General features: G+C 38.5%; 2 protein-coding genes across 2 annotated transcripts in view; one reads left to right on the top strand and one right to left on the bottom strand.

The window, feature by feature from the left end:
- Parpbp (PARP1 binding protein) overlaps positions 1–1,860 on the top strand; it is a 51,940-nt gene extending 50,080 nt beyond the window's left edge. The window contains exons 10-12 of the mRNA XM_021626918.2: positions 311–443; positions 866–1,225; positions 1,508–1,860. Coding sequence (XP_021482593.1) covers positions 311–443; positions 866–1,197 — 465 coding nt within the window. The 3' untranslated portion in view covers positions 1,198–1,225; positions 1,508–1,860. The remainder of the gene's footprint in view (positions 1–310; positions 444–865; positions 1,226–1,507) is intronic.
- On the bottom strand, positions 1,346–25,029 carry Pmch (pro-melanin concentrating hormone). Its single transcript, XM_021626921.2, has 4 exons — positions 24,990–25,029; positions 2,387–2,736; positions 1,854–2,052; positions 1,346–1,593 (listed from the first exon to the last, which is right to left on the bottom strand). Exons 1-4 carry the CDS (start codon positions 25,027–25,029, stop codon positions 1,544–1,546), a joined length of 639 nt encoding a protein of 212 aa, XP_021482596.2. The 3' UTR covers positions 1,346–1,543.
- Positions 25,030–25,581: the final 552 nt, after the last annotated feature.

The raw sequence follows: 25,581 nt of genomic DNA, 5'->3' as shown, positions 1-25,581 counted from the left end.
AGTTATCATAATAGTCACTACAAAGCAGCCCAAAGGAATGTTACAAAACCTCTCAAGAGTATAAAGTTGAAGTTTAGAACTGTTATAAAAATATTATATATATGGATAAATCTAGTATTGCTAAAAAGAACTGAGAAGACAGTCATAGCAATGAATGAGTTTGAAAACTAAACAAAATAAAGTTAAAAGTTCCTGGTGACTAATGGGTCTTGTAAGAATAGCCTATTCTGTGTCAATCAGTGGGGAGTGTGTATATAGCTAAATGAAAAGTAAGACAGAATCTAATTGTATATTTTCTTTTTGTTGTCAGATGAGGCAGACATTAATTAGATCACAGTTTGCTTGTACTTATAAGGATGACTATATAATGAGCAAGAATAAATGGAATATTAATTTATCATCAAAGCCGTTGTGTGCTTCTCACTTGGAAAATGAAGTCTCTGGTAATTGACTTTGTTTGAACAACTAGTCAACCAACTGTTTTACCTTGTTAAAACTAGATTATTTTTGTAAAGTACTAAGAAATGGAAAGACTTAGCCCTGGATTTGTTTAAGAAATTGAATCTAAGTAGAGATTTATGGATAGGAATATGATATAATGTAATCTAAGTGGATTTAGAAAATAATTCAGTTTTGCCTGTTATAATTTTAAATAGATATTCATGTGTGAGATGAGAGGTAGCATAATAAAATGAAAACTAACGTGATAATATTGCTACTTCTTGACCTTTAATTGAGTAGGATAATATATTACAAATAATATATCTTTAAATACTCTGTCCTTTTTTAATGATTATTTCATATGTCTCATGGTTTATAATACTAAATATCATGATTCCTTTCCCTTTGTCATCCTTCATCACAGAGGGAGTACCTTCATCTGTTGGAAGAGCAAGACTTGAAACAAGTTCTGAAAATGTACATCTGGACAGAAGTAGAGATGACAAGATATTAAGAAAATCTATGGAAAATAAAATATCAAAAAGGAAACAAATAGATTTTAACAGTGAGAATATTTGCTGTGATGATGGAAATGAACCATACCAGCATAAAAATGTTAAGATTCCTAAAGTACCCAATGACTCACACAATAAAGCTGGTGGCAAACTAGTCAGAGGAGCAAAAGGCAACAGGTGTACTGCCAAGTACAAACTGATACCTGGCCAGACCACATTAAGTCAGTTTTTCAGGCTATGATTTTGTCATCTGTGTGCTTCAGATTTAGGTACGTATAAGACCATTCACCAAAGCCATAGGCTTACTTTTAAACCTCAAGATGTAAATTTTGATGCCTTATCATTTTGATAAATGTGTATGAGGGTCACATATTAACCACTGTTCAAAAACACCAGTAAGTCAGAATTATGCAGAATTTTTGTGAAGTTTAATGGACAAGTCAAAGCATATCATTTGATTATTACATATCTTAACTAGTTTCTTTTAAAACAGACACTTAGGATAATACACAAGTCATGTCAACATTAAGGGCTTTTCTCTCCACTTGCAGTGAGCTGTCTGAAAGGATGACGTGGACCAGCAGCTGTCAGACTTGCCAGCAGGGCCGGTAGACTCTTCCCAGCATGCACCTGAGCACTGAAAGGGAACAAACAATGGCTATAATTACCACACAGAATTAAGAAAAATTATAGACTTATTAATAATGAACTCTGAATAAATCAAATCACAATTACTGATTTTGAAAGATTTTCTGTGTTGATGGGGGTCCCCTACTATCTGGTAGAACTGAGCTTACTTGATTTTGTTATGCTCATACTCATATCCAAATCAGTTTTGCTCAGAGCTCACGTTATAGAACTAATATGTAGGAATTAAGTTTTTAAAAGGCTACTCACTGTCAAAATCTCTCCTTCCTATAGGAAATTTAGCTGAGTTTTCTTCATCCCCAATTTCTCTCTTTTCTTGTGTTGACTCAGTGTTCTGAACTCCATTCTCAGCTGGAAAAGCTACTGATCCTTTCAGAGCGAGGTAAGGTTTTATAGCCAGATTCAGTGGCAGACCATGATTTATGAGATTCTGTTTGGAGCCTGTGTTCTGTAAAGAGAAGATTGGTTTGCATACTAGCTGTCTTCTTTAGAGTAGAGCTAAAATACAGTTGCAGAACATTCTTGCTGACCAATTCTAAGATACTCTGCATTGCTCTTCACTTCCAAATATTTTAGATACAAGAAACAAAGTTTTCAGGTAAGATGTGGGAAGCACCTGGTTTGTATGAACTTGTACTAGTTATCTTAATACATACTGTGACATACTGTTTGCATGTATTCCTATTTATAAAATTAAAATATGAAGTTTATTTCTGGGTGATTTATAATTATAAAAGTCATTTCATTACTAGTGCAATAAAAAACAGATTACATGTACTTACCTTTGAATTTTTGTTCTCATCATCTGTCATGAAACCATTCTCATCGGTTTTGTATTGTTCCAGAGAAGGAGCAACAACTGATCTTTCTGCAGTATCTTCCTTCTGAAAAGCTTTTCCCATCCTAAATGTATTAAATACTATGTCGTCTTCTAAATTTCTTATGGACTTGGAAGCTGAAAGTAAAATACCTTGAGAAAACAAAGAAAAAGCCAGCATTAACACGTAGGAAGAGAGACTCATCTTTGCTATCCTTGGTTCGATGCTTGCATAAAGCCAAACAAGAGTATGTAGGATGAAAAGTTTCTCACTCTGCAGTGGCGAAATGATTCCTACCTTTATACATTTTCTGCCTGAATAGAAAACACTCGAAGGACTTATCTTTTCATCAGTTTAGAAATGACTCATCCTGTGGAGCCTAGTCTTTTGTAAAGCCACTAATGCCTGCATTGTTTCGGTTTTAGTGGCCTGTTGTTTATTTTGTGTGTGAATTTTCTCAGAATCTGATTAACATCTTTGGTGGAAGGCTTTCTGTTGAGTGGATTATAGGCTCTTGAAAGTGGGTTGTCATTTAAGAAGACCACAGGACGCCAGGCTCTCTTAATATCACTGTTTCCTTCTGTGTATTTTCTCATTAAGATATTAAAACAAGTTATTTAACTCACGGATAATAGGGATGAAAGTTTTATGTCCTTTTAATCCTTATTAAATAGAAGTTATCTTTAGGAAAGATTTTCTCTTATAAATACTTGATATGATCTTTTGTGTTTAAAGTACATATGCTTGTCAGTGTAAACAAACAAAAAAATAAGACTGTTCATACTTCATCTAAAACTGATCTTTTTGATGTGTTTTATCTCAGTTCCAAGAGGATGAAACTGATTTTTATTAGTGAATTTAGTAATTAATAGATAAAAAGTCTGTGAAAAGAATATTCATGGTATTTATAAGGATTAATTTTAAAAATTTTAGATTTTTGCTTTTTTTCTTATTTATTGAGACAGGATCTTGCTTTGTATCCCTGGCTGACCTTAAACTTCCTCCTGCCTTACCCTATCAAATGCCGAGATTACAGGCATGTGCTGCGCCACCATAGCCAGCTTACAAATTGTGATTTTTAATCACATTTCAGATTTAATTTCTAAGTTTCTAATGGTTAATAAATTCTCGTGTATGTCTTCTGTATGCATGCGTGCATGTGTGTGCATGTGTGTGTTTGTGTGTATGTGCGTGTATATGTGTGTGTATGTTTATAAAACTGTTATTAGGTGTGGAATTTCTACCCATGGAATGTGTGTACGTTTGGTTTTAGAAATGCCAAATGTTTTTCAAAATAGTGGTAGCCAATTTATGCTTTCATTTAGTGGGGTACAAGAATCCCTATTGCCACATGTTTGAGCTTGACATTGCTTGAGTATCTCGTTATACTTTGAAATTTAATTCCGTAATTGCTAAAGAGGTTAAGCTTTTAGGTGTTTTATATGCTGTCTCCCTGGAACTGAGATTTGAACCTAGGGTTTGGACACACTAGCCAGATGCTCTACCTCTTTGAACTGTGTCTCTAGCCCTCTCCCACCCCCCTCCCTTTTTTTTTTTTTTTTTTTTTTTTATTCTTTAGATGGTGTGGCCCTGTTTTTTAATGGAGCCCAGGCAGGCCTTAAATTTTCAGTCCTCCTTAACATTCAGAGTAGCAGGAAGACCAGGCCTGGCTTTTAGTTGTTTTTTGATAATTGATTATGATGACTTTTCATGTACTTTTCTGGACATTGGATGTGCATGTTGGAAATATTTTTCTTGGTTTGGGGCTTGTTAGTTCAACTTGTTTGTGGTGTGTTTTGGTGACCCAGGCTGCATAATATTCATATGTGAATTTTTTTCTTCATGTTTAATTATTTTTAACATGTTATTTGTTAAAGAAATCTTTCCTAACTCTACGATTATTAATACATTTCCATATATTTTCCTTTCAAAACTTAAATATGATCATTTTCACAATTATTATTTATTATTAAACCTAAATTATTTAGAATGTTGTGAGCAATGGTATATTTTGGCTTTTTGGTATATTTTTGGTTTCTGTTGTCCACATACCTCCTGGGTCACTATACGCCACCTCCTACTGCCCTGTGGTACTGTCTGTGCAGTATGCCAGGCTCCTTGAATGTGTGGCCCCTTCCTGAATTCTTCACTCTGCTGTCACATCAGCAGCCTTATCAATCTATTTTTTAATGTCTTATAGGTGAAGTCTACCAGATATTTCATAAGCAATGGCATTTCTCCTCAATTTTTCTTAAGCAGTTCTGTGGCTATTCTTGGACAGTTCTTAGTTCAAAAGCATATGGATTCCTGTAGGACTTTCCATGAAGGCACAGTAGTCCAAATCTCCAGTGAGTATTGAAATGGGGGGAGCGGACATCTTTGCAGTAGGAATGATAATTTTATAGAGGATAGTAACATTTACCCTAGAACGTGACCATAGGTCTCTATGGTCTAATGTGCGCTGTCTAAAGGGCAGGGGATTCCTTTCTATTTCTACCTTACTGGCAGTTTTACCACAAATTATTAGATTTTTTTAATTTAATTTTTTTTATTTTTGCATCAATCTGTATTTTATTTTTAATTATACTTTATTTACTTTGTATCCCCCCCTAGTTCCCTCCCTCCTCCCCTCCTAACCATTCCCTTTCTCCCCCTTCTCCACACACTCCCCTCCCCAAGTCTACTGGTAGGAGAGGGTTTCTTTTTCTTCCTTCTGATCCTGGTCTGTTAGGTCTCATCAGGACTGGCTGCATTGTCATCTTCTGTGGCCTGGTAAGGCTGCTCCCTCTCAGGGGGAGGTGATCAAAGAGCAGGCCAATCAGTTCATGTCAGAAGCAGGCCCTGTTGCCATTACTGTGGAACCCACTTAGACACTGAACTGCCATGGGCTACATCTGTGCAGGGGTTCTAGGTTATCTCCATGCATGGTACTTGGTTGGAGTATGAGTCTCAGGAAAGACCCCTGTGCTCAAATTTTTTGGTTCTGTTGCTCTCCTTGTGGACCTCCTGTCCTCTCCAGATCTTACTATTATTCCCACTTCTTTCATAAGATTCCCTGCATTTTGCCAAAGTTTGGCCTTAATACCATATGTATTTTGGAAATGATCTTATAATTTTCTTCTTTAATAAGAGAATAGATTTTTTTCTCATATTAAAGTTTTCATGTGTTTGTAAAACAAATCTTTTATTTATATCCAACTTGGAAATGTTTCATTAAGTAACATTAATTTTATTATCCTGAATGAGACCTCTAAGTTCTTTTTTTAATATTGATGTATCTGAGTTTCAAATTAGATTCTAATAATTTCATAAAAATATAATAAGGGAGAGTGTATTCCTTTACTGTTGAACTATTTGGTGTGGGATTTTCTTGGTAAGATTAAAAAAAAAACTTTTTCTGTCTTTTCAGCTATTGAGAGGTATTTAATTTTCCACTTTTTGTTTTAGGAATTTACATTCTATAATGTATGCAAATTAACATTTTATCAGATAGACATGATGCTTAGTCACTTGAGGCTACTAAAATCATAATAGGCAATTGTTTCCTGGGTATTACTTAAACAAAAATGTCTGTCTTTGCTCTTAGAGAGTGCTTATCTGTTTTTCCTGTTGTTTGTTTGCTTTTAATCTCCTTAATGCTGTTGTCTGTGGCCTGGTTCCCCACTACCACCCCCCTCCCAGCATTTAAAACCTCCTTTGAAGGTGTGTGCATAATCTACAGACATGCCTGTTAGTACTAACCTTTTTCTTTTCTTCTTTGTTGCAGTCTTGGAGTATAATAAATATTAATAATTATGTATTTTGTTTTAAGTTTCCACTGGGTGAATTGTCTTGGCTAGGCTTCCTCTAAGATTTGGGGCCAAATCCAAACCATTCTGACAGTTTAAAAAATTAGCTGGTGTTTTCCTTTATTTTGCTTAAACTGTTCTAGCCTCTGAACACTATGAGGTTTCCCCAAACCATTTAATTACGGAGATAGTTTCCAATTTTTAATGTTGACTTCTTTTACATTGGCTACTCTGATGTGCAATAGAGCATGGCAGAGATTTTTTTTTTTTTCCATTGATGCTGAAAATGAGAGTTTCCCAAGTGGTAGAAAGCAACTTAGAAGAAGAAGAAGAACAACAACAACAACAACAGCTATTGTCAGAACAATAACAACAACAACAACAGCTATTGCCAGATGGAATTGTATGGCTCAGGAAATCTGTATAACCACTAGGTTTATATCAATTGTGGCTTCATTTTCTGAAGATTTACTGCGCACACCATCTCTGTAAATCATGTTGTTATTAAACTTCTCTTATTTGTTACAATTAGCATACTGTTGCAATGTGGTAAGAATAAATTTTTTGGGAATCATGGCTGATGATACTCTTATATTATTTGCTTTGCAGGTGATCAGTTAGCCTAAAAGCCAGGAAAGCATGAGCTTATATATTCAAATAATTTTTCCTTAGTTTGTTGCTTTAATAAACTGAAAATGTAAATCAAAAGGACTCTGAGATTCCATCTTACACCCATCAGAATGGCTAAGATCAAAACCTCAAGTGACAGCACATGCTGGTAAGGATGTGGAGAAAGGGGAACCCTCCTCCATTGCTGGTGGGAATGTAAACTTGTGCAACTACTTTGGCGCTTGTATAGTCAATCTGGCACTTTCTCAGAAAATTGGGAATAGTGCTACCTCAAGATCCAGCTATTCCATTCCTGGGTGTATACCCAACAGATGCTCCACCAAACGGCAAGGACACTTGCTCAACTATGTTCATAATAGCTTTATTTGTAATAGCCAGAATCTGGTCACAACCTAGATGTCCCTCAGTGGAGGAAAGGATACAGAAATTGTGGTATGGAATACTACTCAGCTATCAAAAACAAAACAAAACAAAAACAAAAAACCACAAAAAGAATGAAATCATGAAATTTGCAGGCAAATGGATGGAACTAGAAAAGACCATCCTTGAGTGAGGTAACCTAGATTGAGAAAGACATGCATGGTATGTACTCATTTATTAGTGGATTTTAGCCATGTAGTGTAGGGTAAATATACAACAATGCACAGACCCTAAAAAGATAAGTAACAAGGAGTATCCAAAGGAGGATGCTTAAATCTCTTATAGAAGGGGAAATAGAATAGACAGAGGTAATGGTTGAAGAGAGGAAACAAGGTTTTCATTTTCTAATAAATACTTGCTTGGGGGGTGGGTTTGGGAGGAGATGAGGGAAGGGTCAACAGCCCGGATACAAAGTGAATAATTTATAATAATAATAAATTAAAAACTAAAAAAAATATTTGCTTATTTCTAACACATGAAAAATGTACTTCCTAATGCTTTGTTTTTTATCTTACATTTAAATCTTCCATATTAATTCTTGCATTTTATAAGTGGTAGGACATAGTTCCTCTGTTTTTTTTCTTTCCACATGGAGATCCTGCTGTGTCAGCACATCAGCTGAAAAGCTTTTCTTTCCTCTAACTGCTTTGCATTGATGGCTGTTTTAATAATTAAATCCCTAACAGTAAAGGGTTGTTTGGGTCTTCCTAACTGGTTTGTTGGTTGATATACTTACTTAGATTTTACTGCTGTATTGTCTTGATGCATACTTGGTACTTGCTAAGAGAGCACATTGTAAGGGTCCTGGAATAACTTTGTCATATGTTAGCTTGTCTCTATAATATTAGAGTCCCCTAAACAATTTGTTTTATTTTCATGATTACTGCTAAGCTTTGTGCTTTGAATCACAGATTGTACTTTGGAATCACAGTTCTACCCTATTACCCTCTTCCTTTTCTATGAGGAGAAGTGGAGGTCCCCCGCCCCCATGGCTACCAACCCACCCTGGCACATCAAGTTGTAGCAAGACTAAGTGTATTCTCTCCTACTGAGGCCAGATAAGGCAGCTCAGTATGGAAAAGACCCAAAGGCAGGCAACAGAGTCAGAGATAGCTCCTACCTCCATTGTTAGAGGACCCACATGATGACCGAGCTGCACATCTGCTACATATATGTAGGGGTCTAGGTCCAGCACATGCATGCTTTTTGGTTTCGGTTCAGTCTCTGTGAGCTCCCATAGGCCCAGGTTAGTTTATACTGTAGGTCTTCTTTTGGTGTCCTTGACACCTATGGCTCCCTCAATCCTTACCCCACTTAGGGAGTCTGGAAGCTCTGGCTATTGTTTGGCTGTGGGTCTTTGCATCTGTTTCTATCAGCTGTTGGATGAAGCTTCTCAGAGGATAGTTATGCTAGGCTCCTGTCTGCTACTTTGCAACATAGCAAAGTATCCTGAATAATGTCAAGGGTTGGCTCTCTCCATGAGATGGGTCTTAGGTTGGGCCAGTCATTAGTTTGCCATTCCCTCAATCTCTTCTCCATTTTAATCCCTGCACATCTTGTAGGCAAGACAAATTTCGGGTTGAAGCTTTGGGGGTGGGGGTTTGGTGTCCCCTCCCCACTTGGAGTCTCACCTGGCTACAGGAAGTGTCCACTTCAGGCTCCATATCTCCTGGTGCTAGGAGTCTAAGCAAGGCCCCACCATCCCAGGTCACAGGCTCACCCCAGAGATGCTCTCCCAGCCCTCCCATCTTGCTGTCCCCACATCTTCTACCGACCCTTGTTCCCCTCCTTATGCCCTTGTCCCACCAGTGCCCTCCCTCTATCCACTTTCAATGTCTAGTTTATTTTTCCTTCTGAGTAAGATTCCAGCACCCTCCCTTCGGCCCTCTTCATTTGCTGCTTCTTTGGGTCTGTGGATTGTAATCTAGTTATCTTAGACGTTATGGTTAATATCCACTTATAACTGAGTATCTTTCTGGGTCTTGGTTACAACTTGCTTTAATTGGACAGTTGTGGATTTAGTTGTTTTTCCTTGTGATTCTCAGATTTAACACACACACATACACACAAATATGTACGCATATTTACACAAACACAAACTTAAACACTAAGAAATGAAAATCTTCAACAATGTTTTACAAATAAACGAACACAAAATTGGCAAACATTTTTCTGCAGAGGGCTAGATAGTACATACTTTCAGATAATGCATATGTTGGGCTTTTTGGGTCACATGGCCATAGTGCCTCTACAGCAGTGCAAAAGCAGCCATGCCATAGACTGTGTACTTAAAAGGGATTGACTGTGTCACGATAAATATTTACTTGTAAAAATGAGCAATTATTAAAGATTTATTCTTTATGTATACAATATTCTGTCTACATATACCTCTTCACACCAGAGAGGGCACCAGATCTCATAGATGGTTGGGCCCCACCATGTAGTTGCTGGGAGTTGAACTGGAGGACATCTGGAAGAGCAGACAGTGCTCTTTTTTTTTTTTTTAAACAAAGAGGTGAGCATTAGTTTATTTTTAGTGCTGAGGGTCGACCCTTGTGTAAACTAACCATGTGCTGTTTCTCCAAGCCCCAAGACTTTACTTTTGAAAGTATTTTAAAGAAAATAGAGAAATGACTCACTGGTTAAAAAACATACAGTGCTCTTCCAAAGATCTCAAATTCCATTTCTGGCACCGGCATCAGGCAGCTCTCAACCTCTTGTAAGTCTAGCTTTTGGGGACCTAAAGCACTCTTCCGGCCTCCTTGGACCTGTGCTCACATGTCTGGCACAGAGGTTAAGAGCACTGGCTGCTTTTCCAAAGGTCCTGAGTTCAATTCTCGGTAACCACATGGTGACTCACAACCATCTATAATGAGATCTAGTGCCCTCTGCTGGTCTGCAGACAGTGCGATTAACCTCTGAGAAATCTTTCTAGGCCCCACATATGAGCAATTTTAAGGCTATAGTGTTCTGAGTTCTTGTAAACAAATAGTAAATATTCACAAGATGAGACTGGCACAAGAAAAAAAATTAAAAACCTAAATATTCCTCTGTCCATGAAAGTCCATTCCATTGAATTCATGACTTTACTGATAAATTCTTTCCCATAATAACACCTAAATCTGACCTGAGGAGACATAGTTCAGACTTTGTTAAAGTCCTCACTGTGCCAAGTATGAGGACCTAAAGTTGGTCTCCCAGAACACAAGGTTTTCTTTTTTTAATGTATGGCAACACGGTTGTCATCTCACAGGAAAGAGGAGACAGATGGATCCTGTCTCATTGGCCAGCCTAGCTTACTCAGTGTGCTCCAGGTCAGGAAGAAATCTTGCCCTGGGCTGTAGAGGTGGCTCAGTGGTGAAGAGCACTTGTTGCTCCTGCAGAGGACCTAGATTTGGTTCCCAGCACTCATCATGCAGGGTACTTACATACATGCAGGCAAAAACACTTATAAAAATAAATATTTTTAATAAAGTAGGGGGAACATTTTCTTGGGAGTTAAAAAAAAAGGTAAATAGAATTTGCCATAATTATAAAATTTGGAATCACAGTTCCACGCTATTACCCTCTTTCTTTTCTATGAGGAGAAGTGGAGCTTAAAATAACACCATCACCCCAGGTTGTCCTGGTCTCCACATACACTGCATGGATACAAACACACGTTTATACCTTCTTTGCACCTCATAGGGAAATTTTTCCAAAATTGGCCACATACTCAGACAGGAAGCAAGTCTGAACAAATACAAGAAAATTAAACAACTCCCTGTATCCTATGAGACCATCACAGATTAATGCTGTATATCAGCAACAAAAAGCTTACAACTTCATGGAAACTGAACAGCTCTCTAATGGATGAAAAATGGGTCTAACAGAAATAAAAAGGCTTTCTAGATTTAAACAAAAATGAATACACAGCATAGAAAACTTTTGGGACACCATGAAAGTGGTGCTAAGAGGAAAGTTAATAGCACTAAGTGCATATTTAAAAATTCCAGAGATTGTATACTAGCAACTTAGCAGCACACCCAAAAGCTCTAGAACAATGAGAAGCAAACACACTCAAGAGGATGACAGGAAATAATAAAACTGAGAACTGAAATCAATAAAATAGCAACAGAGAACAATATAAAGAATCAATGAAAGTTGATTGTTTAAGAAAATCAACAAGAGAGTCAAACCCTTATCCAAACGAACTAAAAGGAAGAAAATACCCAAATTAAAATCAAATGGAAAGGAGATATAACAACAGACACTGAGGAAACAAATAATCATTATGTCATACTTCAAAAACCCTATACCAAGTGGGAAAATCTAAAAGAAATGGATAATTTTCTTGATAGGTATCATTTGCCAAAACTAAATCAAGGCCAGATAATTTAAATAGACCTATAACTCTTAGTGGAATGAAAGCAGTTATTAAAACTCTCCCAATGAAAAAAATCCCAGGGCCAGATGGCATTAGTGCAGAATTCTACCAGACTTTCAAAGAAGAGTTAACACTAATATTTCTCAAATTACATCACAAAATAGAAACAGAAGCAATATTACCCAATTCATTTTATGAGGTCACAGGTTCCCTGATACCCAAAACCACATAGACTCAACAAAGAATTACAAACCAATTTCCCTTATTCACAGAGATGCAAAATATTCAACAAAATACTTGCAAACCAAATCCAAGAATACATCAAAAAGATCATCCACCACGATAAAGTAGGTTTCATCCCAGAAATGCAGGGGTGGTTCAATATATGAAAGTCAGTAAATCTGCAACATAAATAACCTGAAAGGGAAAAGACATATCTCAGTGAAGTAGAAAAGGCCTTTGACAAAAATTCAAAATACCTTAATTATAAAAGTCCTGGAGAGATTAGGGATACAGGCGGCTATGCCTCAACATAATAAAGGCATTTACAGCAAGCCTGTAGTTAATATAAAATCTGAGAGAAACTCAGCAATTCCCCTCTCACGATACCTATTCAATATGGGTACTTGAAGTCATAGCTAGAACAATAAGACAATTAAAGATGATCAAAAGGATATAGATTGGAAAGGAAGTAAAAGTGTCATTATTTGCAGATGATATGATAGTATACACAAATGACCTGAAACTTCCAACCTGATAAACACTTTCATCATTTGGATACAAAATCAACACACACAAAAAGTATCCCTCCTATTTTCAAGCAACAGACTGAGAAAGAAGTTAGGGAAAACATTTCACAATAGCCACAAATAATATAAAATAATTTTGGGTAACTCTAACAAAGCAAGTATAATAACTTCACTGAAGAAAGAAATTGAAAATTTTGTCAGAAGATACATCTGCCATACTCATGGATTGGTATGATTAACATAATAAAAATGACCTTCCTACCAAAAGCAATCTACAGATTCAATGCAATTCCCATCAAAATTCCAACACAATTATTTACAAACCTCTCAACTTCAAATGGAAAAAAAAAATCCTAGGGTAGCTAAACTAATCTTGAACAACAAAAGAGTTGCTGGAGGTCTTACCATTTCCAGTTTCAAGTTGTACTACAAAACTACAAAACAAATTGCATAATGTTGACATAAAATGGACCTGTTAATCAATGGAATCAAAGACCCAGACATAAATCCACACATCTATGGACACCTGATTTTTGACAAAGAAGCCAAAACCATGGAGAAAACAAAAACAAAAACAAAAACCCAGTCTCTCAAAAACCCAGTCTCTTCAATAAATGGTGCTGGTCTAAGTGGATATCTGCTTATAGAAGAATTCAAACAGATCCACACATATCACCCTGCACAAAAGTCAAGTCCAGGTGGATCAAAAACCTCAACATAAAACCAGATACCCTGTCCTGATAGAAGAGAAAATGGGGAATAGCCTTGAACTTACTGGCACAGGAGATGATTTTCTGAACAGAACATTGATAGTGCAGGCATTAAGTTCAACAATTAATAAATGGAAATTTATGAAACTGTTAAACTTCTATAAGGCAAAAGACACTGTCAATCAGACAAAGCCACAGCCTACAGAATGGAAAAAAAATTTCTTTTACTAATTCCACATCCAATAAAGGGTTGATATCCAAAATATATGAAGAGCTTAAGAAATTATATAACAAGAAAATAATCCAGTTAAAAATGGACTACAAATCTAAACAATTCTCAATAGAGCAATATGAAATGGCTGAGAAACACTTAAAGAAATGTTCAACATCCTTAGCCATCAGGGATATACAAATCAAAACTATTTTGAGATTCCATTTTACACCTGTCACAATATATATGATCAAAACCACAAAATAACAGCTTTTGCTGGTGAGGAAAACACTCCTATATTGCTTGTGGGTGTGAAAACTTGTACAGCCACTATGGAAATCAATATGGCAGTCCCTCAGAAAGCTGGGAATCAATCTCAAGATCCAGATATACCACTCTTGTATATATACCCAAAGGATGCTCCATCTTATCACAAGGATACTTGGCTCAACCATGTTTACTGTGGCTTTATTCATAATAGCCAGGTACTAGAAACGACCTACATGTCCCTCAGCAGAAAAGAATGAATGAAGAAAATGTATATTTACACAATGGAGTATCACTCAGATGTTAAAAAAAAAAATGACACCATGAAATTTTCAGGCAAATGAATGGAACTAGAAAAAAATAAGGTTATTTATTTTTTTCTTATTAAAAATAAGGAGTGATAAATTATCCTAGAAGGATAAAAATATAAAAAAAATGTGGCATGTATTCATTTATAAGTGGATATTAGTCATTAAGAAAATGACAACTAAGATATAATTTGTAGATTCAGAGAGGTTAGGTAAAGAGAAAGGGTCTATGGGGACACATGTATATCGTTGGGAGGGGAAAATGGAATATATTTTATGAGTGAACTTGGGGTGGTGTCCGGGTAGGGAAAGGAGATGTAGAAGAAAAGTGTGGGGAGAGATGGGTGGGATTGGGGGTACTTTGTGGGGAGGTGTGGCAACCTAGTGCAGTGGAAACCCCTAGAATCTATGAAGGTGATCCTAACGAGGACTTGGTATTTTTAAGACAGGGTTTCTCTGTGTGTCATCCTGGCTCTCCTGGAACAAACTTTGTAGGCCAGGCTGGAGTCAAACTCACAGAGATCTGCCTGCCTCTGTCTCCCAAGGGGATTACAGGATTGCAACACCATGCCCCATTCTAGTGAGGACTTCTGGTAATGGTGGACATCGAGTCTCAACAGGCCATCTCTTGTTGCCTGGTGAGGCTTTCAGTGGGTAGCATTCAATTGAGCTGTTGGCCCCCGGGGGGCGGGAGGGAAGGGTTGGAAATCCCCAAATGACCCATGCTGTTACTAAGACAAAGGGTTCTCCACAAAATGACATCAGGGTCCCATTGCTGAGTACAACACCCACATAACTCATTGATCATGGAAAAGTCAAGCTGGTGCCACATGAACCCTTAACCCCTACGTTTGAGTCTCTTGGTGATGAAAGGTACTTTACAGGCTACTGAAAGAGACATGTGGGAACCAATCCAACCATAAAACCTTTGGACCTAAAATATGTCCTGTCTGCAAAATATGCTAGGGCAGTGGTGGCACTGAATCTGTGGAGATAACCAACCAATGTCTGACTTGACTTAAGGCTTATTCCATAAGAAGGAACCCATACTTAACACTGCTTGGGTAACCAAGAACCAGAGACCTAGGTAAAACCAAACACTACTGGTCTTCTCTTTTTCTTTCTTCCTTTCTTCCTTTCTTCCTTTCTTCCTTTCTTCCTTTCTTCCTTTCTTCCTTTCTTCCTTTCTTCCTTCCTTCCTTCCTTCCTTCCTTCCTTCCTTCCTTCCTTCCTTCCTTCCTTCCTTCCTTCCTTCCTTCCTTTCTTTCTTTCTTTCTTTCTTTCTTTCTTTCTTTCTTTCTTTCTTTCTTTCTTTCTTTCTTTCTTTGTTCCAGACAGGGTTTCTCTGTATAGCCTTGGCTGTCTTGGACTCAATTTGTAGACCAGGCTGGCCTTGAACTCACAGAGATTCAACCCCACCCCCCTCTGCCTCTGTGAGTGCTGAGATTAAAGGCATGAACCACCATGCCTGGCTCACTACTGGTCTAAAAAATTATAATAAGAAGCAATAAAAGGACACCTAATGATATTCTCCTATGCTCATAGATCAGTCAGTGCCTTTTCCAGTCATCATCAAAGAGTCTTCCTCAGGTAACATATGGGAACAGATGCAGAGTCCTACAGAGTCTAAATGGGATGTCTCCATCAAATCCCTACCCTCAGAGCTCAGGGAATCCCATGGGAGAGGAGACAAAAAGATTGTAAGAGCCCAGGGGTTTGGAGTAAGGATGGGGGAGGGGGTGAAAGACATCAGGAGAACAAGGCCCTCCATTTGAATCAACTAAACAAGGGATACATAAGCTCACAGAGACTGAAGCAGCAAGCACAGGGTCTACATGGGTTTACACCAGGTCCTTACCTTGACCAAACTGGGTTTTCAAAATTTCACTGTCTTTATCTGTATGCTTTCAATTGGTGTGGGCCATGGGGGACATTGAGAATTGGATGGCGGAAGTGAAGGAAAATAAAAACCTATAATTCACACATGATGTCACTTGTCCGCTGGCTCATCCCACTGGCTTTGGTAACAATCAGGTCTACTATTTTTCTGTGTTCCCTTGGAATCACGTTCAATTTCTCTGGTTCAGTGTGTGTGTGTGTGTGTGTGTGTGTGTGTGTGTGTGTGTCTCCTTTGTCAGAGGGCTCAGCAAGGGAAAATCTGATGTGTTTCACTTTGTTCTCACGGGTTTCAAGTCATGCTGATTTCAAATAGACCCTAGTTTGTCTCTACTCTTCTGCTCCTCGGTTTTTAATTTATATCCATTTTTCCTTAGCTTGCCTGGTCTCTGGATGTCAGCATGAGATGGAGTGATCTTACTAGCGATGTGGAATTAACTACCACAGTTGAGATCAAATCCCTGAAGCACATCATGTATATTTGTATACATGTAAAGCAAAAATCACTTTCTGCATATGTACATATCTATATGTATAATTTAACCTTTCTGGCTGCATTCTGACTGATATTTATCTCAGTCCTTTTTATAAGTCTGGCATAAAGGCTACCAGAACCTAAAAAGAATATTACCAGAAGGGAAAAGTAAAGGCCAGCCCATCTTTCTCATGAATATAGGTATAAAAATCCTCAACAAAATACTCTCATAAAATCCAGTTATATGGAAGTTATATATCATGACCAGATGCTATTTATTTTAGAAATGTAATTTTAATTTTCAAAAAATCAATTAAAATCATTCTAAATAAATAAATAGATACAGATTAACACATGGAATAACCATCTGTGCCACTTGCTACTGTGTTTATGAGAACTAATGTTGTTGAATTCATATAGCGTTCATTAATGACCTGATCAACGATTTTCAATGATTCTAATAGGTACTGATCCCTGATGGGAAAAGAGTTAAGGAAGAATGAGAGGAAATAGGTGGAAACATGGAATAGTGACACTAGGCCAATGACTTATAGTGAGGAATGGAGAAAAGTTGAATTATAGACAAATGACTGTGATACTAAAGGAAGATTTTCCATTAAAGATGGAAGATACAGCATAGTAATAATGGTGATAAGACAGGTGAATTTGTGAGGCAAATAATAGGAGATTTCATATTCTCCTGACAGTATAGAATAAAAAGACATTCATCTTACTTCCCAATTCTTAAACATGTGTGGTAGAGATCAGTGAAGTAGATAAAATTCTAAATGTACTTGGTATTCTGGTAGCATAGTTTAAAGATAAGAGAGGGAAAAAGAGAAAACCTATTTTCAATGGAAATGAAGGTATAGAAAAATGGGTAACAAAATGATGTCTGTGTGTAGAGCAGGGTCAATAGGGCAGATGGTATAGTAGGTTTGGCTTGCAGAAGAATTAATCCTGCCACTCCCTTTCTAGGGGCCTCTGGGTTGTGTTATGTAGTTAACAGGAAAACATGACCATTTTGGCCACTCACAATCAAAAATACTTATGTGGACCTGCTGGTATCCTAGAATTCTACAGGCAGGAGGATCATGTATTCAGTGCTAGTCTCAGCTCTACATGGTGAGGTCAACCTGGTCTTGGGTCTTGTTACCAGATGGTATGTTGTATTTAGTGGGATGTAAACAGAATTATTAAGCCAATCAAAGACCAGTTGAATAAAACATACTCAAATATAAGAATTCCTTTCATGCTCTTGTCACAAACCAATATTTAAGAACATTAAATGTTGACGAACATGCTTAAGAAATTTTTCATGACTGTTTTTTCTAGCTCCTTGAAAGATAATTTCTGAATTTTGTTTTGATTCCTAGCAATTTTTGAGTCATATGATATCTTGCTTCCAGAAAAACCATCTGATGATAGCTTTCAACACTGGGTTACCAACAAGGATTGTTATATGTATACATTGATTCGTAATTTCAGGTTTCTTCGTGTTATTTATTGTAAAGCTACATTGAGTCTTTAATGTTACCCATGTTAGGAATCTTAGGTTTGTAGTTTCATGAATGTCTTTAGCCCTCAAACATTCCTACTTATTATATTTCAAACTCTAAACTCCTAAAACTTTTAAAAATGTAGTGGGTTCTTCTATATAGGTTAAATGTGTGCCTCATTTGTAAGACTGCATTTTCCTGTGTGTGATACATCAGGATAGCTGGAATACCTGCTAATCTTTTCATCATTTCCATGTGCAGTGCTCTTTACTATCATCATTGCTTTACTCACAACAATTCTTGTGCTTAAAATCCCTTCATTTTGTCCATCCATCCATCTATCCAAATCTATAAGATTCTTATTCTGCGGTTGGGATGATGGCTCATTCCAACCTTTGCCATCATCATAAGAACTAACTAGGAGGACAATCCCACTCTAGGCCTTCCTCAATAAACAGACACCTATTTAATCACTTATTTAATAATAGGGTAAGACAAGTTGAGGTCAGCCTCTATGCCTATCTGGTTCCTAGTTGACCCCCGAAACATAATCCATACACACTTATTGTTGAATACCTTCTGAAGTTTTGCATGGTTTTGTTACATGAAAGAAAAAATTAGTCCATCTTTCTTATGAAAGTATCATTGAAACAACAGATATTTGACACAAATGTTCTACTTCTTCCCTTCCCTGCTGAGTACTTCTTACTGCTCTTCCTCATTCTCTCTAGGCATGTTGTTGTTCTTTCTGTTGCTGAGTTATGCCAGCATCAGTTTTGGTCAGTTTTCTTCTCCAGCATTCTTCTCCAAAGCATCTTTCTCCTGTTGGTGTAAGCATTTACCACTCATCACCATGAGGCTCATTCTGCTCTCATAGTTTCTGAGATGAAAGAGCTCCTCAGCTCTTGTCATGTAATTGTCTATCTCCTTCCTTATGCAACTCACTGTTCTTCTCTGTAAAATCACCTCATTTGTTTACATGTCCATCTCGTGCTTTGTTTACTCTCCTTTGTTTGAAGAATAGCAACACACAATAAACGTTCAAAGCATACTAGAGAAATGTATGGATGCTTTTTTTTGTTAAGAGACAAGGCAGTACAATATATGATAGATATTTATTAATTTATTAATATTTATTAATTCTCTAGGTCTGATGTAACAAATGAGCATAGACTTGGTGGCTTAAACAGATGGTTCTTTTTTATAGTTCCAAAAGTTACAAGTCTGAAATCAATGTGTGGACAGGACAGTTGTCCCCCACAGGCTCCAGATAGTCCTTTCTTACCTCTTCAAGTTTCTGATGACTGTTAGCCTTCTTTGGTTTGTGGCTGAATCTTTTTCTGCTCTGCCTTTAATGACAGTCTCTTTGTGTCTGTCCTTAATACTCCTTTAATGATGTTCTCTTTGTGTCTGTCTTTAATACTTTTCTGCCTTTCTCTTATAAGTAGTCAGTCATATGATGGTGTTTAGTGTGCACTATGATGTCCCAGGATTATCTCCTCATCTGAAAAATATTTTAGTTATATTTTCAAAGATTTTCTAAAGATTATAGCATTGACAGGTTTGGGGATTCCAATAATGACGTAGTATGTGGGAGGCAACTTAGCATGTGAAAATGTATCTGAGCAGCAAGAGCATCATTTAAGAGCACATGCTAAGGGGCCTAGCATCCCTGGGTTTGATTCTCAGAATTGCTACTTAGATGGGTATAGCCATGTGACCTGACAGTTCTGTGCTTATTTACTTTTAAGCAAAACACAAATAATAATACCATTTTTAGAACATTGTAGAGATTTGGGTGTAAGCCCTCAGAGAAGTTCCTGTGATAGAATGAGCAGTCAGTCAGTCACTGAACTTGTATATTAACACCTGTATCAACTATGCATGAAGTTTCTAAATGCATTTCATGTTTTAGCTAACCAAACTGTTGCGGCAGTGATTAAATCATTGCTCAAGATCATCCATCTAGCATGTGGTACAGATGATGCTCAGTCACACACTGCTTCAGGAGTCTTATTGATGCTGTTATTTTAACATTATTACTGTGAGAATAGAGTTGGCTTTTAATATTTCCAGGAAAACCAGAAGTTTCCGGGAAACAGGAGAATCACAGAGTAGAAATTAAGAATCTTTGTAGCCTTGTGTTTCCTCCTTTGACCCCCTTTGGACAATTATAGTTGCTTATTAACCTCACTGCCTTTATGGAAGACATGGGTTACTAGTACCTCTAGAGCCTGGTTCTAGAGACACCGTCCCTCTGGAGACTTAGGCGAGTAGAGTAGTGTATCTTTCCATTTCTCTCTCTCTTTTTTTTACTTTTTTAATTTTAGTTTTTTCTTATCAGTTACATTTTATTAACTCTGTATCCCAGCCGTATCCCACTCCCTCCTTCCCTCCCAATCCCACCCTCCCTCCCTCATCTCCACCGTGCCCCTTTCCAAGTCCACTGATGGGGGGACCTCCTCCCCATTCATCCCTCCATTTCTCATTTTGCTTAATATAGAATATACTTGTTTCTTTTAGTTTTTCTCCTGTTGTTCTGTAAAGTACTTTGACAAAACAATGTAATGGTTTATTCTGGCTCACAGATCAAGAATATGGTCCACCATGGTGGGGAGATCAAGGTGTAGGAGCTTGTCATATATATTCACAGCTGGAAAGCAGTGATGACTACACCCCGTTGTTCATGCCCACTTTCTCTTTCTCCACTTGATGCCAACCAGATCCCAGCATCACCTACATTAGGCAGTTCTTCTACCTCAGTCAGTACAAGCAAGATAATGCCCCATGGACATGCTCAGAGGCTCAAATCCCTGTGATTCTATATTTTGTCAACCTGACTAGCTGACAGCATCAGACACTACAATGTCCACTGGAAGTAGCTTTTTATTCTATGGAGTTTATTCTGTTGTTGCAAATATTTGTATGATCAGCTTTGGACATGTCATACATGTTAGTGTAAATAGTATCAGAATTATGAAAAAGACCTCTGTTAAACTGAGTAGAATTTGTTGCTGGTTATTCCAATGTATGTATGCCAATTACAGTGTAAGGTGACAGAAGGTGGAGTCTTCCCTGCTTCATTCCAGCCTTCTTCCCTTTCCTCTCTGCTACTACCTATCCTCAGCATCCCCCTCCTTAAATTTAACACCCAGAGTAGACAAATGAAAATGCAAATTGTATCATGTTAAGTGTTCATTAGAAACCTTGCCAGGCATGATGGCACACACCTATACTTCCATTACTTGGGAGATGGAGCCAGGAGGACCAAGCCAGCCTCAGTTACATAGCAAGTTTGTGGTCATCCTTGGTTACATGAGATTCTGTCACCACAAAATAAATAGATAGATAGGCGACAAAAAGATATATAGATAGATGATAGATAGATAGATAGATAGATAGATAGATAGATAGATGGATGGATAAGGAATAAAACCCTTGGAATCATATTCTAAGGGTTATGTTTAAAGTCCTTATAGATGTACCCCGTCGTCACCACCACCCAGCACCATCTCACCTAGTGTTTGTCTTCATCTTGACTGTGTTTGTGTTTCAAAAGTTTGACTTCTTAACAATGCTGTATGCTTCAGAGACTTAGTTCTCAGTACAGCTAATGGCGGCAAAGTTCTTTTCCACTCTTTCTTTAAATATAACTTAGAAAAGTACAGTTCTCATTGAAATAATGTACTGGTTATCATTCCTGGATTTTTTTTTTGGCTGTGTATATTTTGGTTGTAGTGGTAATTGGGGGGAAAGGAATTCTTTTATGCCCAAACGTAACTTAAGATTCCTCGTTCTCTACCCCAAACCCTAACAGGTTCTTCAATGAATGTTTAAGAAACCCTAATTCTAGCTGCATAGAGCAAGATGGCAGTGAAGTGTTGTGGTGATGCCGCTGTAGCCACATGTCCAGAGCTTGGTTGCCACGTGTGAGCAGTAACTATTACGCTGGAGAACACAGATACCGAACACAGATGCGTTCCTGTCACTGTAGGGTATTCAACCGCATCCCGGTTCAACATGAGAACTTTGATGCTTTTCTTTCTCCATCATCTCGCTCTCTTTTTTCCACAGTGTCATGCTTCAAGTTTATTAATCTTTTAAAAGTTGATTTATTATTTATTACAGTTTATTCACTTTGTATCCCCACTGTAGCCCCCTCCCTCATCTTCTCCCAGTCCCACCTTCCCTCCCTGTTTTCCTCCAATGCCCCTCCCCTAGTCCACTGATAGGGGAGGTCCTCCTCCCCTGCTGTCTGATCCTAGTCTATCAGGTTTCATCAGTGGAAGAAGGGAGAGACAGGAAGGAAGACCTGTAGGGGACAGGAGCTTCACAAGGAGACCAACAGGGTCAAAAAATCTGGGTTCGGGGGTGGGAAAGACCAAGGACCATACATGGAGAAGTCCTAGACCCGCTGCTCAGATGTAGACCATAGGCAGCTCAGTCTCCATGGGGTTTCCCTTGTAAGGGGAGCAGGGGCTGTCTCTGATGAGGACTCAGTGAATGGCTCTTTGATCACCAACCCCTGGGATGGGGGAGGGGCAGCCTTGCCAGACCACAGAGGAAGAGGATGGAGCCAGTCTCCATCATCTCTTACCCTCTTCCATCTTTATCAAACTGCCTCCCCCCATCCCTTTCCCAGACTTAGTACTTTTTGTTTTGTGACCCATTTGCTATGGCCATCTTTGTGACAGTTAGCTTGGAACTCTCCATTAGAACCTGGTGGAACCACCAGAGGGTGATCAAATAAAGGCAGTGACTCTCCTCCCTGAATCTATCGGTAGCACAAAGTCCAGCAGTGAGGAGTAGCTCCTCTAAGCTCACCTCCACGCCTAACAGTCAATATGCTCACTCTTGCACAGATGCTGAGCAGGCATCCACAGCAGCTTTGAGTTCCTGATTGTAATGGCTGTCTCGCCCAGAAGATGGCACTTTGGAGCCCTTCTCCCTATCTTTTTGTGGCTTACCTTCTTTCCATGCCCTGCAGGCAGTGTTCTCTTAGACCTAGAGGTCATGGGACACATTTCTTGTCCCCTGGAAACCACACTTGTGCAGAGGCCAGAGTAGGCCAGAATTTGATATTAGGTATTTTTCTCTAGCTCAATCCACTTTACTTTTGAAGAGAGGTTCTCTCAGTGAATGAGAAGTTTGCCAATTCGGGTAGAAAGTTTGTTTGGGACCTTGCCTTGCCTACCGCAAGCACATACTGCTGTGCCTGGCATTTTACTGGGCTTCTGATATGTGTGTGTGTATGTGTGTGCACGTGCCTGTGCGTGTGTGTGTGTCTGAGTTCAAGTCCCCTGTTTGTAGAGCAATCACTTTCCTCACAGACACCTCTGCCCATCCCTGTCTTATGTTTTGTCTCCACAGTGGGAAATGAGAAGAAATTTGTGTCTTATAATTCTCTTTAACATGTATTCACTCAACAACTGTTTTTGATATAGTATATGTAAATCACTAAGCACTGGGAATTAGGTTTGGATAAGAGAATTTCAAGCTTTTTTATGGAGCATTTAGTCCGATGGGAAAGGTAATCATTAAGTAGTCAGGTAAATAACTAGAATTTTACCATGAGATGTAGAGTATCTGTTTTAATGACTCTTCAGGGATTGACTAATGCATACCGTCCCTCCAACTTCTTAGATACTGACAAGTTATAGGCACAAAAAATTGTATAGTAATTTATGGCTGAGCCTACAGATACCATCAGCATTTGAGTGCAGTCAATAAATGAAGTAACGTTCAGCCTGTTTTCTGTGTTGTTCTTACTTCTGACATAGAGCCATGATTATGTCAGTTGCCCTGTGGTTTAAAGCCACAGTTATTCTGGGAGGACCCATTCGCCATCAGTGAGCTGATCCAAAAGAATTCTGGCCAAGGTCTTGCCAATGATGGAAAGAAATGAGATGTTCTAGCAGCCTCCAGAAGTAATGTTTTCTAGTCAATGGCAGTCTTTTTGTCTTGAAACTCTTTCTGTGTCATGACTTGTGCCATAGGAGTGATTGCTAAGAGGCAGAGATCGCAATACAGTTTTTTGTTTTGTTTTGTTTTAATTTATTTTTATTAATTACAGTTTATTCACTTTTTACCCCCCTGTAGCTCCTTCTTTTCTCCCCTCCCAGTCCTCCCCTCCCTCCCTCTTCCCCACCTGTGCCCCTCCCTAAGTCCACTGATAAGGGAGGTTCTCCTCCCCTTCCCTCTGATCCTAGTCTATCAGGACTCATCAAGAGTGGCTGCATTGTCTTCCTCTATGGCCTGGTAAGGCAGCTCTCCCCTCAGGGGGAGGTGGTCAAAGAGCAGGCCAATCATTTCCTGTCAGAGACAATCCGTGTCCCCATTACTATGGAACCCACTTGGACACTGAACTGCCATGGGCTACCTCTGTGCAAGGGTTCCAGGCCATCTCCATGAGTGGTCCCTGGCTGGAGTATAAGTCTCAAAAAAACTCCTGTGCCCAAACTTTTAGGATCTGTCGCTGTCTTTGTGGAGCTCCTGTCCTCTCCAGGTCTTACTATCTCCCACTTCTTTCATAAGATTCCCTGAACTCTGCCCAAAGTTTGGCTATGAGTCTCAGCATCTGCCTTGATACTGTGCTGGGTAGAGCCTTTCAGAAGCCCTCTGTGGTAGGCTTCTGTCCTGTTTTAATTACTTAAAAAAAAGTTTGAAGAGGTGTTCTGATGTAAAATGACTGACTGTGAATTAAATGTAGCTCTACCAAAGCTAGAGAAATGCCAATTTTCCTAGTTATGTTACCTAAGTGCCCCATGACCTTCAGTATTGACCAGTCAGGAGAGAAGACTCCCTATCATGTAAATGTTATTGAGATGGATTATATTGACCTTTCTTTCTTTACAAAGTCTCCCTTAACAATCTACGTACCATCAAACAAACTGGATTATTAATGGTTCTTGGTAAAGGATGTCATTAGAAACTAAAATCAATCCTTTATTTTTTTGTTCTATTTTTATTTTCTGTTCAAGAGTCTTTTTTTCCCTGCATGTATGTATGTGTCTTATCTGTATGCATTGCTCTTGAAGGCTGGAAGAGGGGTCAGAACCCCTGTAACTGGAGTTAAACTGCCATGTGGGTGCTGGAAAGCAAACCCAGCTCTTCTGCAGCAGCACCCAGTGCCATAACTGCAGGCCGTCTACTCCAGTTTTATGTTGTTTTTTTTTTTTTTAAGGCAGGGCCTCATTGCCTAGCTCGGGTGGCCTCATACTCTGTGTGGCTGAGGAGGACCTTGAATACCTAATCTTCTTGACACCATCTCTCCAGTGTGCCCCGTCATGCCTGTTACTTTTCTTTATAGCTCAGTTTCTTCACTTTAAAATATGACAGGGCGCTAGGTCCTCTGCATACATGTTAAGATTGTGTAGCTCACTGTTCCTGAGGGATTCCTGGCAATGGAAGCAGGTGCTGACTATTTTGCCTGCCTTTGGGATCCTTCTCCTCCTTCTGGGTTGCCTGGTCAAGTCTTAGTGTGAAAACACGTGTGCTTCTTTTTATTGTAGCTTGTTAGGCCTTATTTGATTGATGTTCCTCGAAGGTATGCTCTTCTCGAGGGGAGGCGAAGGGGGTTGGATCTGGAGAGAACAACAAACAAACAGCCGTGACAGAACACTGAAGTTCCTGTCATAATAACTCAGTTCCTGTTCAGCTAAGAAAAGAAACAAAACTTGATGGTTGTTGCTTATTATCAACCTGACAGGGTTCACCTTGGAGATTCACGGTGGAGACAAACCTATGGGCACATCGGTGAGAAACATTTCTACACGTTGGGTTGATTGAAGTGGGAAAACCTACCTTAAATACGGGAGTCACCATTTCATAGGCTAGATTT

The sequence above is a fragment of the Meriones unguiculatus genome, chromosome 2 (genome assembly GCF_030254825.1).
Source record: "Meriones unguiculatus strain TT.TT164.6M chromosome 2, Bangor_MerUng_6.1, whole genome shotgun sequence".
In the NCBI taxonomy this organism is placed as follows: domain Eukaryota; kingdom Metazoa; phylum Chordata; class Mammalia; order Rodentia; family Muridae; genus Meriones; species Meriones unguiculatus.
The sequence above is the reverse complement of the archived record's forward strand: the minus strand, read 5'-3'. Positions and strand labels throughout refer to the sequence as shown.